Source organism: Mauremys reevesii, linkage group 1, assembly GCF_016161935.1.
Source record: "Mauremys reevesii isolate NIE-2019 linkage group 1, ASM1616193v1, whole genome shotgun sequence".
In the NCBI taxonomy this organism is placed as follows: domain Eukaryota; kingdom Metazoa; phylum Chordata; order Testudines; family Geoemydidae; genus Mauremys; species Mauremys reevesii.
This window is the reverse complement of record NC_052623.1, coordinates 222,730,225-222,749,210: the sequence shown is the minus strand read 5'-3', so window position 1 is coordinate 222,749,210 and position 18,986 is coordinate 222,730,225. Positions and strand designations below refer to the sequence as shown.

Here is an 18,986-nt window from a genome sequence, read left to right as displayed (position 1 = left end):
AACAGAGTGATGAACCATCATGAATAATCCCCTAGCTACCACCTGAGCTGGAACAAGGGCTGTACCAGGGGAAAGGATGGTGCCCAGACTAGGAAGGTATCCAGTTTGTGAAAGAAACTTATTGAAACATCTCTCAGGGTGAGATTTTATCTGTACTCAGTTGTATTACTGTATTATGCTTAGATTGGCGTGTTTTATTTTATTTTACTTGGTAATTCACTTTGTTCTGTCTGTTACTACTTGGAACCACTTAAATCCTACTTTCTGTATTTAATAAAATCACTTTTTACTTATTAATTAACCCAGAGTATGTATTAATACCCAGGGGCGGCTCTAGAAATTCCGCCGCCCCAAGCAGGGCGGCGCGCCGCGCCACTCACGCCGCCCTTCCCCGGTCCCGCGGCGGGGCAGAAGTGCCTGCGGACCGTCCCGTGGTCCCGTGGCTCCGGTGGAGCATCCGCAGGCATGCCTGCGGGAGCTCCGTCCGAGCCGCGGGACCAGTGCACCCGCTGCAGTCATGCCTGCGGGAGCTCAAGCGGAGACGTGGGAAGAGGGGACGCTCCGCAGTCATGCCTGCGGCAGGTCCGCTCGTCCCGGGGCTCCGGTGGACCTCCTGCAGGCATGACTGCGGAAGGTCTGCCGGACCCAAATGCCACCCTGCCCCGACAATGCCACCCCATGCGCCTGCTTGGCGCGCTGGGGTCTGGAGCCGGCCCTATTAATACCAGGGGTGGGGTGGGGCGGGGAGCAGCTGTGCAGATCTCTCTATCAGTGTTATGGAGGGTGAACAATTTGAGTTTACCCAGTATAAGCTTTATACAGGGTAAAAAGGATTTATTTAGGGTTTGAACCCCATTGGGAGTTGTTATATTCTTGGGGGCAGCCGGTTTAGTAAGAAATCACTTGAGGCCAGACAGCAGACAGCTAACAAAACTACCATTTTATTTACAGACACAGAGCTCACCCAATCGGCCGAAACTAGCTGGGCTATCCCCTAATAATCTAACTCAGTTTCCATAGGAACAAAAACCATGACAACCAAATACACAACATATTCCTCCCCCCCTAATAAGAACATCCCCTAAATAAAACACACACTAGACTAGAGAAGGAGGGAGGACTGCCTCCATTCCCAGCTAAACCCTGGGGATTATTTTGCCCCATAACCGTGGGTTTGCCCTAGCTAAAGATCCAGCCGCTGAGGAGGCCTTCTGTCTCTAGGTGGATTATGGCGAACTTCCGGTGTTGTGGCACCCAAAAGTACCATGGGCTCAGGGTCCGCAGCATGAACAAGTGAGGAGGTGGTATTAGCTCGTGCTGGGCAAAGGGGTATCTCAGCCACCGGCAGTAATGGAGGAGAACAGTCAGGAACAGGTGATTCATGATTCGGTGTCTCACCAGAAGAGGTGAAGTCAGACCACTCAACTGCAGATGTGTCCTGAGGACTGGCATGACCTGGCAACATGCTTCCTTCAAGAGGGCCAGTGAAGTCAATGTGAATACGTTGCCACGGATTTTCAGGCCAGTCCCATGGGTGTAGGGGTGCCCATTGGGGTGCATTCCTCACACCCTGACATGACATACAAGCTTTTGCCTTTTTTTTAAATAGCACTGTCCAATTTAGGCCACCAAAAATAGCTTGTGCAATTTTTTTTATGCACACTATTTTACAGTGACCGGAATGTAGCTGTTTTAACATTTGTGATTTTAGTGGTGGTGGAATAATGACACGTCTCCCCCACAACAAACAACCAGATTGGACCGATAACTTCGTCCTTCTGGACATGTAAGTAACAAGGTCGGGTGAGACCGGAGAGGTTTGTCGAGATTTTCCATGCATTACCAGGTACATAACTTGGGACAATACTGGGTCAACGCGAGTTGCCTTTTTTATCTGAGTAGCAGTGATTGGTGTATTTTTTACCTGTTTAAAGTAGAAGATTTTTTGGGGGGGGGCACTATTTTGATGTTTGACTGGCAAAGGCAACCTTGAGAGGCCATTTGCATTGCTGTGCAGGGTGGATTTTTGATATTTGATTTCATAAGTGTGTGCTGAAAGTAACAATGCCCAATGTTGCATACGACTAGCAGCTAATGGGGCAATGCCTGTGTAGGGTCCAAAAATTGACGTCAGAGGTCAATGGTCTGTGAGAAGAGTAAACTTTTGCCCAAACAGGTACTGATGAAACTTCCAAATTTCAAAAACAATTTTTAATGCCTTATGTTTGATTTGGGCGTAGTTAGTTTCTGCTTTGCTTAGAGTGCATGAAGCAAAAGCAATAGGTCTCTCTTCTTCTGAAGGCATAATGTGACACGTCTGCTCCCACTCCATAAGGGGAGGCATCGCAGGCCAATTGTAGGGGTAAGGATGGATTAAAGTGTGTTAGAACTTCAGAATTTAGCAATGCATTCTTAGCTTTTGTTAAATGCAACATCACAGGCTTCAGTCCAGTTCCAGGCCTTGTTCTGCCCAAGGAGCTCATGAAGTGGTTTTAGCAGTGTGGCTAACTGTGAGATGAACTTTCCATAATAGTTCAGTAGTCCTAGAAACGAGCGCAGCTGGCTTACATTTCGAGGTGGAGGAGCCTCCACAATAGCTTTAACTTTTGCAGGGGCCTTATGAAGACCTGCAGAATCAATGATGTGTCCCAAATATTCAACAGAGGGCTTGAAGAATTTACACTTGTTTTTGTGAACTCGTAGGCCATACTCTTCCAGTCTTTGTAGGGTAGCCTCAAATTCTTTAAGTGATCCTCTTCATTTCTTCCAGTGACCAGGATATCATCCAGATAGCACTGAACTCCTGACAAGCCACACAAGATCTGGTCCATAGCCCTCTGGAACAGGGCGGGAGCAGACGTTATTCTGAAGGGTAGGCAACAGTATCGATAAAGCCCCTTATGAGTCACAATAGTCAACAGCTCTTGGGACTTTTCATCGACATGCATCTGTAAATACGCTTGACTCAGATCAATTTTACTGAACTTTTGTCCCCCAGCCAGGCCTGCGAAGAGGTCATCGATGCGGGGAAGCAGGTATTCCTCTGCACACAACACTGGGTTGACAGTGACTTTAAAATCACCGCAAATCCAGAGAGAGCCATCTTTCTTCACTATTGGAATGATAGGAGTGGCCCATGAGCTATGGGTAACTGGTATTAGGACTCCATTGGTGACCAGGCGCTCCAGGTCTGCTTCAACTTTTGTCCTGATGGCATATGGCACAGTTCGGGCTTTCAGATATTTTGGTGGACTGTCAGGTTTAATGTTCAATGTCACAGTGATTCCCTTCATACTTCCCAAATCATCTCCAAAAACAGCAGCATGTTTCCTTAGTATAGGGGTTAGACTGGTTTCTTCTTTAGTCATCCGGTGCACTTCTGCCCAGTTCAGTTGAATCTTCCCAAGCCAAGACCTACCCATTAAGGCTGGGTAGTTACCTCTCACCACAAACAGTGGCAATTTAGCACCCTGTCCATTGAGCTTCACCTTAACATCAATAGTGCCCAACATGGGCACAGCTTCTCCCGTATACGTCTTCAGAACAGTTTTTGTTGCCTTAAGCGGAAGATGCTGTAGCTTTTCTTTATATACAGTCTTGGAGACCAGCAAGACGGCTGCACCGGTGTCCAGTTCCATGCGTATAGGTTTGCTATCCAGCAACGGGGTTTCCCAGTATTCATGTGAGCCCACTGCCAAAGACAAAACATTCAGTGGCACTTCCTCTTGCGATGAGGTGTCACCTTTATTATCCTGGGTCTACTCTATGGTATGCAGGGTTCCTCTTTTGTCGGCCAGACCACAGGACTCTTTTTCTTTTATTTACAGGTACACTCAATGTGTCCCTTTTTGCCACAGTGTCGACACACCAGGTCCTTACACCAGCATTCTGATGCCTGGTGACCCGGCTTACCACAGCGGTAACATTCTTGACTCTGCACAGTTTTGTGGGTCGGTTCTTGTGATACTTTTTGCACCCTAGGGTAGATGGAACTTGTAGCCAGTTCCATGGAGACAGCAATATCAACAGCCTTCTGTAATGTAAGCTGAGTCTCTGTCAGTAGGCACTTCCATATAGCTTCACTGTAGAGGCCACACACTAACCTGTCACGCAGGGCATCATTTAACATCTCTTTAAATTCACAGTGTTCTGCTAGCTTTTTTAAAATGGCTACAAATTGTACAACTGTTTCATCTTCCTTTTGGTCTCTTTTGTGGAACCTATATCTTTCAGCAATTACCAGTGTTTTGGGGGAAAAATGGGACCCCAGGATTTCCACCATGTCACTGTAAGATTTAGTCTTAGGCTTAACAGGGTGTAGTAAGGGAGTAGGTTTTAGCCCCTACAACACTTAAGAATATTGGCACCTTCTTCGCTTCTGTAATGTCATTTGCAATAACAAAAAGCTCAAAACGCTCAGTATACACATGCCACTGCTCTATATTCTCATCAAAAGGTTCCAGTGGCATGTCAGAGTAGCCTGATTTTGTTTCACTTTCACAGTCAGTGCAAACTGATATCCCCATGGAGAGGAAGTTCTGTCACCAGCTGGGCAGAGAAACAGCTAGGAGGCCCCTACTGGGTTCTCCTGGCTGGGGGGTCCAGCAGGATGGGAAGATTGCATTTCATGGGGCAGGGCTAATTCGATCTAGCCAAAAAAGGCACTACAAGAACCAACAGCTGCCAGCTGAAGCCAGAGAAATTCAAATGAGACGTAGGCACACATTTTTGACAGTGAGGGAGACTAGCCACTGGAACAAATTACCCAGGGGAGAGGTGGAGTCTCTGTTTCCTGGTGTCCTACCATCATAACTGGTTGGGAAGGTGCCTTTTAGTGACTTACAAGCAATTGGGCTTCATATGGTGCAAAGTGTGTGAAATTTCATAGCCTGTGAAATAGAGGCCAGATTAGGAGATCAAATTGTGCCATAACCTCTATGAAAAACTCAGTGTGGGGTGCGGAACAGACTCTGCTGTTTTACTGGGTGGCCTGCTTGCTCCCCAGAATCAATATTGAGCAAGTGGGGTGATCCGGGGTGCAGCTCAAACATCCAGCTGGGCTGGCCAGGGGCAGACATCAGGCCTGCCAGGGAAACGTGGGTGTGGCAGTGACTTCACAAAGGCCTTTGGCAAGAACTCAGCCTATTGGGCAAAGATGATGAGGCTTCTGTGACCTCACAGAGCTCCCTTGACAACAGCCAGGCAGGACAGGGATGCGGGGCAGGGGGAACCTCGGAGAGCCCTGTAGCCTTGCTGCAGCAAGCCTCCAGCTCGCGGTCTCTCACTCAGGACCAAGAGACATTGGTGTGCAGGAGATTCTGTGTGTGTGTTTTTCATTCCCTAGTGGATTTGTTTCAAAGACATTGTCATCTGTGTAGAAGGTAAGAAAAAATATAGGCTCTAAGTACAAGATAGGGGACTCTATCCTAGCAGATTCAAAGGCATCACCACCCCCTAGGGAAAATTTTTTTGCTAATATCTGAGCCTTCCACACTGCAGCTTGAGATCATTGCTCCTTGTTCTGTCATCTACCAGCTCTAAGATTTCATGATAATCAATCTTTCGTTAGGAAAATAATTCAAAAATGGAAATACAAAAAACTTTGAGTGAAATCAACCCCTCCTGATCTTTAGTGTCTGGGGGGTGTGGGCCTTGGGGGCCAGACTGAGACCCTCATGGGCTAGTAACACCCAGGACGCCAGTAAAATAATTCCAATTCTCTTAGCATCCAGGCCTCTCTAATCCAAGGAACACCTGAGAGCTCCGGGAGACAGAGGGGTGCTGAGAAGGTCTAACTCATGACTGAAAATACAGAATGTGTTATTGGCTTTGGTTGGGGGACAAGTAACAAATCCGTTGGGATTCTTGCCCCAAACAACAATCGCCCATTGTCCTTTAGAGCACGAGGGCCCTAACACGCCTGACTTGCTCAATCTCTCTCCTGTTAGGACTGAGATAATTTTCTCCATCCCCCATGATACTGAGGGAAAGAGAAAAGAAGTGACCTCTCTTTGGTCACGCAGCAAGGCCATGCCAGAGCTAGAAAGAGAAGCATAAGAAAGAAGTTGTATCAAAATGTTTTGCATTTCAAAGTAACAGATTTCTTAAACAAAGGCAATTTGATGTGTGGTTAGTGAAGTGAAATGATACATTCTTGTGTCCATGAGTTTCTAGATTGATGAACCAGTAGATCTATCCCCTAGTGTTCATCCCTAGATTGAGGGAGGAAAACAAGTTTGCCTGTTTTGTGAATTCCCAATGGCTTTCTTGATTTTCAACAAACTAGTCGATTGAACTGAACGATTTGAATAAACTGAAAGGAAGACAATATTTTCTGCACCTTTACTGCTGCCCAAAGCTGGGTTAGCATTTCAGCTAACTTTGCTTCCAGGGCCTTAACTATCACATCAGTGGTGCGACTGTCTGAAAAACTTGGCAGTGAACATGTTCTACTGAATGTTATTTTTTCTCTTCTATTTAAATTATTTAAAAGATTGTCATAAATTTGGCCCTTATCAGAGATTGTCAATTTCCAATGTAATTTTGACAGTGAGGGAGACTAGTCACTGGAACAAATTACCCAGGGGAGAGGTGGAGTCTCTGTTTCCTGGTGTCCTACCATCATAAATGGTTGGGAAGGTGCCTTTTAGTGAATTACAAGCAATTGGGCTTAATAGGGTGCTAAGAGTGTGAAATTTCATAGCCCGTGAAATAGAGGCCACATTAGGAGGCTGAATTGTTTCACAACCGATGCCTCTATGAAAAACTCAGTGTGGGGTGTAGAACGGACTCTGCTGTTTTACTGGGTGGCCTGCTTGCTCCCCAGAATCAATATTGAGCAAGTAGGGTGATCTGGGGTGCAGCTCAAACATCCAGCTGGGCTGGCCAGGGGCAGACATCAGGCCTGCCAGGGAAAGGTGGGTGCGGCAGTGACTTCACAAAGGCCTTTGGCAGGAACTCAGCCCATTGAGCAAAGACAATTAGTTGGGAATTGGTCCTGCTTTGAGCAGGGGGTTGGACTAGATACCTCCTGAGGTCCCTTCCAACCCTGATAGTCTATGATTCTATGAATGAGGCGTTTGTGACCTCACAGAGCTCCCTTGCCAACAGCCAGGCAGGACAGGGATGCGGGGCAGGGGGAACCTCACAGAGCCCTGGAGCCTTGCTGCAGCAAGTCTCCATCTTCCCTTTACCAGATAAAGGTTCTGAGCAGACAATGGCTGGAAGTTGAAGCTAGATCAATACACATTGGAAAGAAGGTGAGCATTTTTAACCTCAGAGTTTGGAGCAATTGACTGAGGGTTGTGCTGGATTTTCCACAATTGGCCTCTTTTAAAATCAAGCTCGTGTGTTTTACTAAAATATCTGTTCTAATTCCTATGGGAATTATTTTGAGGCACATTCTATGGCCGAAGTGAAACAGAAAGTCAGACGACAGTGGTTTCCTCTGGGCTTGGAATTAATCTGTGACTCGCTGGGGGCGTTTGGAATGTGACCATTTTGCTTCCCTCTTCCCCCTTCTTCTCAATTGGAAAATGGGCCACCAGAAAAGCCTGATTTCCACCCTGTGCCCCTTCCATTCGTGCTGTAAGCTGAAGGGCATTGTGACTTGAGAGTGAATTCAGCCAGTCAGTGCTAACTCTCCACAGGTGATTTGCATAAGTCAGTAAATGAGCCTGCAGGTTTCCGTGGGAGCGATGCCCAAGGCAGGGCTCAGGCTTCGGGTTTATGCTCAGGGTTAGTGGAGTCAGGGAGCGACAGGTGGCTGAGTTACCTCTGGTGTCACAATGTTACTGCTCAGGTTCCTCTGCCTGCTGCACCACCTGGGCAGTGACTGTCAAGGGGAAGGTTTTGTGGATTTGAAACTTAGAAACCAGGAAGCGCAGGAGAGGAATGGCTTAGAGAGTTTGGCAGTAAAATGTAGGTTTTGTGGAAATATCCTGTGCAATTGCTACTGGATCTGGGACGGAGACAGCATTCCTGCCCCTCCTACCACCTCTTAGCTGGGCCTACATAAAAGAGACTAGCTAGAGTTTTGCACACTTGTTTGTTTGAGACTGAGCAAATAAGGCCCAACAAATTACTGCTAGGATGAATTTTGCTGCCTCCTCTCCTTGACTAGAATACAGCAGTTTCTGATTCTCTCAGATGAAGTAGTTCTTCTAAAATCAAGGGCAAGACCAACCAATTGCTTTTTCACAACCCAACCCACCCCACCAGAAAGAGATTTTTTTTAAATTGAAACTGGGTTTTTAAAATGTATATTGAACGTTTTTTAAAAGTATAAAATTTGAAACGATGACAAGTGATGTTAAGGCCTCTAGTTGCTCCAGCCTATTAAAGTAATTTAAATAAATACCTACATGAAGAAGTCAATGTTTGCTGCCAAGTGTCAGAGGAAGTCAAAGCACTGAACTGTTGGAAGTCATTGCCTAAGCACCTGGGGGTCCAGAAGTTATTGAAACACTCAGCCAGATTTTGGCAGCACTAGCCTCTTCTGCAGGTGCAGAAAGAATATTTTCTTCATTCCAGTTGATGCAGCTACTTCATTCAAATGTAAGAAACTGATTGGGAGTTGAAAAAGGATGAAGGCTTCTTTTCCTGTTGTAATATATGAATAAACGCTAGAGAGGAGGAAATGTGAGCTACTACTTCTAAAATCTGGAAGGACATTATGAGCAGGAACAATCAGTTCAGTGCACAAACTAGAGATACTTCTTTACCTCAGTTTGTTTGAAATGAAAACAAATGGTTCAGTCAACCTTTTTGTTTGTATGTATCCTGCAAAACCAGCAAGTCAACATGTTTGAATGGATCCCTATTCATAGAATCATAGAAGACTAGGTCTGGAACAGACCTCAGGAGGTATCTAGTCCAACCCCCCTTCTCAAAGCAGGACCAACCCCAACTTCATCATCCCAGCCAGGGCTTTGTCAAGCTGACCTTTAAAAACTTGTAAGGATGGAGATTCCACCACCTCCCTAGGGAACCCATTCCAGGGCTTCACCACCCTCCTAGTGAACTAATATCCAAGCTAAGCCTTTCACAGTGCAACTTGAGACCATTGCTCCGTGTTCTGTCATTGGCCACCACTAAGAATTTCATGAGAATCAATCCCTCATTAGGAAAATAACTCAAAAATACAACTACAAAACATTTGAAATGAAATCAATCCACCCTGACCTGTAGTGTCTGGGGGTGTGGGCCTCTGAGGCTAGACTGAGACCCTCATTGGCTAGAACCACCCAGTGAGCCAGTAACAATATCCAGTCCTGTTACCGTCCAAGCCACCGCAATCCAAGGAACAGCTGAGGGCTGCGGGAGACAGAGGGGTGCTGAGAAGGTCTAACTCATGACTGCCAACCCAGAGATGTGTTATTGGCTTTGGATGGGGGACAAGGAGCAAATCCGTCAGTCACTACAACAGGTCCCACTCAGAGCCAGGGAGACTGGGAATCGAGTCCTGCTGGCACTTCCCAGCTCTGGCTTTCTGGAGGAGGAGGAAGACACCAGCTCCCCTAGCTGACCCTGAGGCACCTTCTGGGCCCAAATGGAGGTGGCCTCCGGTACAGCTATGGAGTGTCCCAGGAGTGTTCCGCTAGTGGCATTGTATTGTTTTCACAGCCAGTTTCGATCTCTGGTTTCTACCCCTTGCCCTGCTGGCAGGGCATTGAGCGGCACCCGTTGCCAGCCACCTGGGTGCGGAGATCGAGGAGGGTGAAGGGAGGAGCACCCCTGAGCATCTGCCATCCAGCTCCATCCGATCTAGAGCAAGTAAGTGGAGTTCTCCAGAGTCATCCCCCGTGTGGTGGTAATATCCCACCACTAGGGCTCCCAGACCATCCCTTGTCAGGGTTTGTTCCCCAGGTTGAGGGTTCCTGTGCCCTGGAGTGGGATGTGTCGGGAGGAGAAATTGCCTCAGCAGAGGGGAGGTGGGCAGGGGAGCAGGCAGGCTCGTTAATGAGAGGCTGCTTTGAAGCCAGACTCATGGCTGCTCCCCACTCAGTTCCAGGATGGAGCGAATCAGGCGGATGCTCAGGAGGAAGGCCGAGCAGGTGGCTCCAGAGCCGGCAGCAAACATCAGCCAGCCTGCCCAGGAAGAGAGCGGCCCCTCTGTCCCCGCGGACGGGGAAGAGGCTCGTGGCCAGGGGAAAGGGAGGAGCTGTGTCGCCTGCTGGAGGAGGAGGAAGACAGCAGCTCCCCTAGCTGAACCTGAAGCACCTTCTGGGCAGAAATGGAGGTGGCCCTGGGTTCAGCTGTGGAGGAGAGAGCCAGGGGAGGGCAGGAGCTGGGGAAGGCAGCTCTGGGGCTTCCTTTGCAGGAAGCCAAGGAGCCAGGAGCTGCGCCCCAGGGCCCAGCAGGAGCCACCAACCACTCTGGCCCCAGAGGAGCCTCCCACCAGCCCAACCCTGGCCCCAGAGGAGCCTCCTGCCTGCCCCACCCTGGCATCTGTGGCGCCTCCTCCCAGCCCAGAGCAGGAGTTGAGCAACTGCGGGACAAACACCAGCAGCTCTGTATTCTCCTGTGGGGCCAGCAGCTCCTCCGTGGGGTCTGGCAGCCCTGTGTTGCTAGGCTCCCTCTTTGGAGGTGAGGGGAGACCCAGGGGAAAGGGAGGAGGACTGGGGCGGTGGGGGACTAGTAACACCCTGTGCCCATCGGCTCACCAAGGCGCCGGGACTGACCCACGTGAGCCCCACTAACACCAGTGGGGGTGGCACAGCCACGCCCATGGCAGGGGATGCTGGGTGCAGTCAGGGAGCTCCAGCCTCCCCTGATCATGTTGTGGGGCGGGGGGGGGCTGACTGCCACGGTGCCCTGAGGCTGATGGGGCTGAGGGCATCTCTGGGAGGGGCAGGGTGGGGCCCTCGCCGCCATGGGGCTCCTTACAGAGAAAGGGGAAACATGGAGCCTTCTCTGTCCACTGCATCCCCCAGCAGCAGCAGGGATTTCTCCTTCCCTCCCTGGTGCAGACACCCACAGTGCCCAGGTGTCATTGCCTGAGGAGGAGGAGCAGCAGGAGGAGGAGGAAGAAGAGGAGGAGGAGGAGGATTTGTCCCCCATCTTGGTGATCCAGCAGCACCTCCAGGGCAGAGCTGAGGTACAAAAATCCCCCAGCTGTGCTGCCCCCCAGTCTGTCCTGCTCCTTGTTCCATCCCCACCCAGGCAGGGGGTCTTGTCCCAGAGAATCCCTCACCCCCAATGGGGGGACACATCCCCTCTGTTATCTGGCACTCCAAAGTGGGGACATTTTTCCCACACAGGCCAAGGTTTCCGCTCCCCGCAGACACTGTCCCAGTTCCAACCCCATGTCTGTGCAGGGCTACACTGGTTTTGGGAAGGGGGTGGCTTTTCCTGTCCAACCCCATGGAGGTCCTGAGCCCTAGAGCTGGTTTGGGTTGGGCGGGGAGGTCCCTATGTAACAGGCTCTCTCTCTCCTCCCCTCCCCCCACTCCTAGCTGGTGGCGGACAGGGCCAAACAGCTCCGCTTCCTCCATGCTGTGCCGCATCTCTGGTTCTCGGCACAGAAGCAGGGGCGGGACACCCTGGAGCCCCTGGTCTCCAAAGCGACCCTCGTGGAGAGCATTGCGGTGAGTGGGACCCCGTGCTCGGCCCCTGGGGCGAGGGAGCCAGATATGGGAGGAAGCGTTAGTGGGGCCAGAGCGGGAAGCAGAAGACAGGGGTCCTGGGGCGGAGCGCTGGGGAGCAGGGAAGGGGAGAATTGTGACACTGATGGGGAGCTGGCAGTGCGGGAGGGGAGGGAGGAGTTGGGGGGGAGAGGGGGAAGGAAGTTTGATGGAAGGGAGGAATGGGGGGCCCAGCTGGTTGGGGGTGGGGGTGACACTGGCTGTTTCTGCAGAGCACTTTGGGCTCCTCCCGGGGAAGTGCCAGTGTGTCTGCAGGGCCTGAGTCTCACATGCAGTTTTGTTTCCTTGGGGTCTCCCAGGAGCTGATTGAAAATCTCCCTGGTCCGTCAGAGCCAAGCTCCATCATGCCCAGCTCCATGGCCGCAGTTTGCAGCCTCAGGTATCAGGACCCTCCCGTCCAGCTGCCCTAACTCTGGTGCTGACCGGGCCCAGAGCTGGGAGTCACAGCTCCTCCCCGGCCTAGGTTCCCCCCGGCTGTGGCTGTTCCCATCTCCCAGCAGAGGAGGCGGGAGCGTCCCCTCTTTCCTGTCCGGGGGTTGATTTCACTCCAGGAACGTTACAGCGGCCATAGGGAGGGGATCACTGTGGGGGAGGGGGTCATGTCCATGGCAGCAGGGGTGAGCTGGAACCGGTTCGCACCGGTTCACGCGAACCCGTTGTTAAATTTAGAAGCGGTTTTAGAACCGCTTGTTAACTGGTTTCCCTGCGAGGGAAGCTTTGATGGGCTCTGCCTGGGAAGCCTGTAATTCCTCCTCCTGGCTACCGGGGGGCGCTGCGCTGTGCTGTGCTGCGAGAGCCATGTGAGCTGCCTCCTGGCCCTGTTGCTGCTCCTGCTCTTTGGACCTCTGGCCCTGGGGCTCCTGCTGCTGCTGCCTGGTGAGTCCCCGGCTGCGTCCTGCTGCTCCCAGCCCCGCCCCCCCGTGTGAGTGTCTGCGCCCCTCCCCCGCCTTCCCTGCCACAGCCCCTGCCCCCAGCCACCCACAGCCGCCCTCTGCCCCCAGCCACCCCTGCCCCCAGCCACCCCCTGCCCCACCCCTTGCCCCCAGCCACCCACAGCCACCCCCTGCCCCCAGCCACCCCCCTGCCTGCAGCCAGCCCCTGCCCACAGCTGCCCTCTGCCTGCAGCCAGCCCTTGCCACAGCCACCCTCTGCCCACAGCCAGCCCCTGCCCCCAGCCAGCCCCTGCCCACAGCCACCCGCAGCCCGCCCGTCTGCATCACCTGCCCACAGCCACCCTGTGTCACTCCCTGCCTCCAGCTAGCCCTGCCCCACGCCCCTATCTGCAGCCAGCCCCACATCCACTGGTGCCCTGCAGTTCCCAGGGCAGTAACCCTGCACACCTGCTTTAATGAGGGGGGTGGCAGGGAGCAGCTGGGACCCACACATGTGCACACCCTAGAGTGACCAGACAGCAAGTGTGAAAAATCGGGACAGAGAGTGAGGGGTAATAGGAGCCTATATAAGAAAAAGACCCAAAAATTGAGACTGTCCCTGATCACCACTCACACATGTGAAACAGAGCTCATTTCTAGTTCAGCCCCATCTTTTTAAAAAAGAACTTTAGGTAGGGTTAAAATACATCTGTATTTTCCTGGACATGTCAGGCTTTTCGGTTCTTAATCACGTCCTGGGAAAATATGGACGTATGGTAACCCTATTGGTACAAAAAATACATGCTGTCGCACATCCCTTAAATCAGAACTTTTTATAGGGAACCCGTTGTTAAGATTTTGGCAGCTCATCACTGCATGGCAGTGCCAGTGCCACGCTGGTGCTGCAAAGTGTAACATGGGCTCCTCTCTCCTGCCAGCAAACTGAAGCCACCGCTCGCCCTGGAGCTAGAATCTCACCTCCTGCGGGCTCTTCTGAACAGGATGTACACCCTGGGCACTGGGCAGGACACCACACACTTCCGGGTAGGTCCTGATCCTACCTTTCTAGCCCAGGAGCAGGAGCAGGCTCTGGTCCCTGCTCCCTCGCTTTGATGCAGCTGCTGAGAATAGGGGAGAGGTGGGCAGAGCTGGGAACAGGCCCGAGACAAACTGGCAGGGGGGGCCCCTTCCCTCCAGAGGGCATTGCGTTACCCCTTCATGGCTGATCCCAGCCTTCCCTCCTCTCCTCATTCTCTGATCTCCTGCCTGGACTCTCCTGGCGATCCTACCTCCCACCCATTGCAGTTTGGCTGGTCCATACTCTGCTGGGTACCAGGCCCTGCACAGAGAACTGCTAAGAACAAGGATTGACGAGGCAGCAGGCATCCGGCCATGAACTCTTGCTAAGTGTCCCTGGAGTGATGTGAATGGGAGAGGCCAGGATGTGCCTTTTGAGTCTTGCCAGGGCTCCTGGAGAATCCTCCTAATTGTCCCCTGACTGGTGTAGCCCCATGTCCCATGACTGACGGGTGATCCCTCTTCTTGCAGGCTCTGCACAAGAGCTATTTACAGAGCCTGGACACCATGCTCAGGGGCCTTCTGACAGAGACCCCCACCATGGAGAAGCTGCAGCACCTCCTGGAGGTGAGTAGAATGGACGGTCTGGGGTGGAATTGCCCCTGAACCCTGTGGGAGGGCAGCAAAGGAGAGACTAGAAGAGCCATGTTTCCATTGTGTCCTCCCAGCTTGGACCCAGCCGGCCACACGTTCCCAGAGCTGCCAGTGCAGGGGGAAGGAGCAGGGACTGTCAGCCTGAGCTCTGCACGGTTGCATTAAGCACTAACAGTGATCACCAGGCCTGGCTGGGGCCTGAGAGACTGAAACCTCTGTGAGATGCAGGACATGGGCCTCAGAGAAAAGTCACTGGCTCCTCTCTAGGGAGACCCTGAGATACAGGAGGAGCCTCAGGGAATCAGCTCTTATGTCCTAGGGACACTGCAGTTCCCGGAGGGATTGTCCTCAAGACTGTTCCATCCATCGTACCGAGGCCTTTGCAAGTTGGGTCTGGGGTCCAGGGCATGTGCCTTGATCCTGACATGCTGATCATGGATCAGGGGTTCAGAGCAAATAGACCAGCCCCACGACTGACCATTGTCCCAGCCTGGAGAGACAAGCAGCTTGTGCCCAGCAAGACGTGGGCAGTGTCATGAACCCCCTTTTCAAACTCTGCGACCGGGGCTCGGCTACTCCACCCTGAGCACAAAGTCTGAGCCCCTTGGGGAGGGGGAGAGGCTGGTTTGTAGAGCATGTACGCCTGCCCACTGACCCTCCCCTGCCTCCTTCTCCAGCAGCACGTCCATCCCTCTCTCCTGTCAAACAACACCCAAGAGAGAGCCAGGGCCGTACAGACCAGCGCGGCCCTGCTCCAGTTTGCCACCTCCCTGCCTGGATTTGACGTAAGTGACCTCTGACCCCAGCATCCTGCAGAGTCAAGTTCCTCATCCCCTGGCTAATTGGTCCCCCCTGGGTCCGTAAGGGACTGCGTTCCATAGGCCGCTGGCTGGCAGGGTCGTGCCTGGCCTCAGGGCCCTTGTTATCCTGGAGCAGCGAGGCAGCGACTGCTCAGCGAGGGCCCTTGCCCTGCTCCCTTTGCTCCGAGCTCCCTTGGGGATGGAGAGGAAGAGGGCTGTCGCTCCTGTCCCCCAGGGGCTCCTACAGAGGGGTGGGAGCAGAGCTCAGGTCCAGGGGCACTGGGGAGCTGAAGGGAGAATGTTGATGGATTCCCCTCTCCTCCTCCTTCCACCAGACCTCCTCTGCCTTCTCCAAGGCAGGCGAATTTGTGCTGCAGCTGGGTCTCTGTGTATCCCACCCAGCCAGTGACATCAGTCGACAAGCCAGGGGTGGGATATATTGGCTTTACTGGCTCCTGCTTCAGAAGAGGGGTAAGAAACCCAGCTGGGCAATGGGATCCCATGGAAACAAGCCTCTGGGAGACTAGCTCCATCTGGCCATTGAGACGCCTCTAGAACTAAGGCCTCTCTGCTTAGACCCGCTGTAGCGGGGAAGAGGAACCCCAATAGAAACAAGGGCCCTCCTTTGAGACTCCCTCTGCTGGGCAATGGGACCCTACAGAAAGAAGCCCCCTCTTCTGAGACCGACCCCAGCTTAGATGGTGACTCTTTCTCTCCCCCTCTCTCTGAATTAGGGAGATGAGTGTGAAAGTGCCAAGGAAATTGGCTGCTTTATCTCATAGCCCAGCTCTGTCCCCCAGCCCAGGGAAATCAGCCCACCCCCGTATGGGGCAGCCAGCTCGTGAGGGACAGGAACGGAGCTATTGAGACACATGGAGGGAAAGAGCCCATCATGAGGGCAGGGGCAGAAGCAGGCACCACAGGAGATGGACACAAAACTTGTAGGGTGTCACCAGTCGGGTAGCCAGGGCCAGATCCTGACTTCAGTGAGTGTGGGGGGTTCTCAGTATTAGACACCCCCATGAACAGGCACCCACTCCCAGAGCACAGTGACAGTAAGGGTCACATGATTACTGTGATGGCTGAAACAAATCCCCCTTCTGGTACTAACCCGCCTGGCATGGACCCTGCGATTCCATTGGGCCACGGATGCCACGAGGAGCCTGGCCAGTGTGCACCCAGAAGGAAACAGGCACTGAAAGCGGAAGGCCAAACCTCCCCAATGGGTGTGTCTTTCTCCCCCAGGGCTCAACACCAGAGAGGCTCCAGACCTGTGGTGCCGGGACGGGCTCCATGACCCCGAGCGCCTGGGGTATAGAAATCTGGCCAGGGTGGGAGAGGTAAGGACTCTCGGCCGGTGCATTGCAGTAGCTCAGGTGTGGAGCTGTCTCCCCCTGCAGTGAATGTGTCATGGACACAGGGCAAGAGCCTGCTCCTTATTTCCACAGAGTATGTGAGGCTCCTGGGAATGTCCGTGGGGAGAGGCGTGGGAATGAACCAGATCTAAAAGTCCACGAACCTCTAGCAGGTGAGCTGCAGGAGCTATCGCTGCTGGGAGCAGTAGGGGTCCTGTGTTGTCTGTGTGAGCTGGGTTCCAGAGCGCGCAGACACATTCCCAGTATCTCATGGCACCTGCGGTGAATCCTGCTCCAGAAAGAGCTTTTTGAGGCCTCAGTGCCTGCAGCCTCCTACTGAAGGGGGTTCCTAGTCCATGGGACCCCTAAGGTTGGCTGCCCCAGGACTCTTCTCCACCTTGTGAGACACTCGAGGGATTTGGAGCCTGGTTCTGGGCCATTGTAAGGGCTCTGGTTCTTTTGGTTTTAGGTCTTTGGTGAACTCTTCATGGAGGAGCAGAAAAGATCTTTCCTCGAGGCGGGGCTGCTGGCCATCCACGACCCCCTACTCCGCGTCAGCCAGGCTGGCCTGGTGCTGACCTATTCCATCTTGGGGGAAGCCGGCCAGCTGCTAGAGGATGAGGTAACCAAAGAGGTCAACTGGGGAGGGAACCCCAGGGCCTTTCACCTCCAGGCCATTGAAAATCACTCCCATCCCATCCCCATGCGCTGACCAGGGAGCAAGGAGAGGGTGACCCCAGACAGGTGCCATTGGTCGGTGCCAGCTTGTCCCCTGAGCAGTTCAAAGCAGGGAAGACCCAGCTCTCCAGCAAGGCTATTTCCTAACCGGCGTCACATCAACACGACACACTGCCATTGCTCGTGCTAGGGGCTGCCAACTCCCCTAGCCACCTCTGTGAGCCTTTCATCCCCCTTGGGGCCTCAGGCCGGTTCCTAGAGCTCTGGTATCATGTTATCCCAGCCCCCACCTGCACTGGGAGAACTGGAGGAGTCAGTCAGCAGAGGCTGCTTAAGTGCCCCATTCACCAGAGCCACTGCCCATGGCATCACGTTAAGGACATGGGGATCCCTTGTGGAAAGGTGTCCACTTCCTCTCACCCCCCGGCACTACTGCCCAAAGCCTCCCAGCCACTCAGCTGGAGGGGGTGAGGGTAGCTGAGGGGACTCTGGGGAGCGGAGCTGGATTCCCGCTGGGTTGGGAGGTAGAACGGCTCTCGGGGGGGGACTGAGAGGAGTGGGGGCAGGAGTTCATTCCACAATGGTGGGAGAAGGGATGGAAGTCACTAGAGAAGAGAGAAGATTTCGTCTCAGGGGTTGGGTGGGGGAATCTGTCCCTCAGACGTGGGGAGGAAATGTTGCTGGCTCCCGGTGCCGTTAATACCCTTCGTTCTCGTGGGTGTCGGAGTCTCTGATTGATCCTTGTTCCCTTGCAACAAGGGGACATCACAGTCAACATCATGGTCCAGCTGTGTAATATCAGGGTCTTGGGCCAGATGCCCAAAGCCCTGCAGGGCCTGTGCTCCGTGGGGCAGCCTTGAAGACCCCACCCTCGCATGATCAGCTCCCACCCCCTGCCGCGGGTACTGCTCTGTCTCACTGTTCCTGGGGGGAAGGGCTGCTCAGACCCTCCCATGGCCCCTGTCACCCCTGATGCAGTGAATGTCCGACCATCCCCCACCTGGGGCCCAATCCACCCACCTGGTATCTGAGCCCTTCCCAGCCAGGAATGAAACTCCCCCTGAACACCCTGGGGCAGGGGAGGAGCCTCCCCATCTGGCAGGTGGGAACTGAGACGCAGAGGAAGGGCTGTGGGCCTGGTCACACAATCCTGGGTGTAGATCTGGGAAGTGGACTGGGTCCCGGCCTAGAGCCTTTCCCCCAGGGGCACCTTCGCTTCTGCCCTTTATTCTCCCCTCCGGCCAGGGGGTCTGTGAGTGTGAAATGAACAGGGAGGGTGACGGGATCCTGGCACACAGCCAGGATGGGAGCTCCCCTTGGCTTGGACTCCAGGCTCAGAGACATCTTTGTCATCCCGCTGTCCTTCTCTTATTGCTAGGAAGGGTGTCCCCCGATGAGGGGTCTCCAGGGCTCCAGTAAGTCATCCTCATTCCCGCCCGCATGTACCCCCTGCCCTGCCCTGCGCACCGGTTTCTCGCTGTTGACTCTGGCTGGGCTCTTGACTCCGGTCTCTGGCTATGACTTTGGCGTGACCCTTCTTGGCTCCAGATTTGGGTTCTGAGCCCCAGCTCAGTATTCTCCTTGCCTTTCTCTAGCCTCGCTCCAGGCCCTCCACCCACCCACACCAGCACTGCCTCCTCCTCCTCCTGATCTTCCCCAACCCCTCCGATTTCGACTACACGGATTCGACCTTTGCATGGATACGGACTTTGGCTTGTACTTCTGACCACCCGGCTTCGACCTGTGGCCTGGACATGGACACTGGCTCCGGTTCTGCCTGGACATACTCAACACCTGGCAGCAGTAGAAAGGCCCCACCATTAATCAAAGCCTAACCCCGCCCCATGACTCCTTAGTCCCTCCCACCTGTCACCGGAAGTCCCGCCCCATGGGGGTATTTCTTCGTGGTCAAGGCGGCCACATGACTGGAAGCCAGGTGTGTCATGTGACCCCTCTAAGAACTTC

At 53.3% G+C, this 18,986-nt stretch overlaps 1 protein-coding gene across 5 annotated transcripts; it reads left to right on the top strand.

Annotated features, from left to right (window-relative positions):
• The first annotated feature begins 5,347 nt into the window (after positions 1–5,347).
• On the top strand, positions 5,348–18,986 carry LOC120404147 (maestro heat-like repeat-containing protein family member 1). 5 transcript variants are annotated; one of them, XM_039536161.1, is made up of 12 exons: positions 5,348–5,381; positions 9,667–9,774; positions 10,935–11,098; positions 11,457–11,588; positions 11,945–12,024; positions 13,456–13,561; positions 14,066–14,161; positions 14,866–14,973; positions 15,324–15,459; positions 16,234–16,328; positions 16,813–16,965; positions 18,617–18,986. In XM_039536161.1, exons 5-12 carry the CDS (start codon positions 11,990–11,992, stop codon positions 18,854–18,856), a joined length of 969 nt encoding a protein of 322 aa, XP_039392095.1. In that variant the 5' UTR covers positions 5,348–5,381; positions 9,667–9,774; positions 10,935–11,098; positions 11,457–11,588; positions 11,945–11,989; the 3' UTR covers positions 18,857–18,986. The 5 variants fall into 5 exon arrangements, with proteins under 5 accessions (XP_039392095.1, XP_039392114.1, XP_039392103.1 ...); XM_039536180.1 differs by lacking the exon at positions 5,348–5,381 and having other exon boundaries at positions 9,584–9,774; positions 13,519–13,561; XM_039536169.1 differs by lacking the exon at positions 5,348–5,381 and having other exon boundaries at positions 9,584–9,774; positions 14,869–14,973.

Bases quoted from the DNA above. Each gene is read 5' to 3' on its own strand.
- LOC120404147 (XM_039536161.1), top strand. From the start codon at position 11,990: ATGCCCAGCTCCATGGCCGCAGTTTGCAGCCTCAG. The intron at 14,162-14,865 runs GTGAGTAGAATG...CTCCTTCTCCAG, and splicing joins AGCTGCAGCACCTCCTGGAG to CAGCACGTCCATCCCTCTCT. The intron at 15,460-16,233 runs GTAAGAAACCCA...TTTCTCCCCCAG, and splicing joins GCTCCTGCTTCAGAAGAGGG to GGCTCAACACCAGAGAGGCT.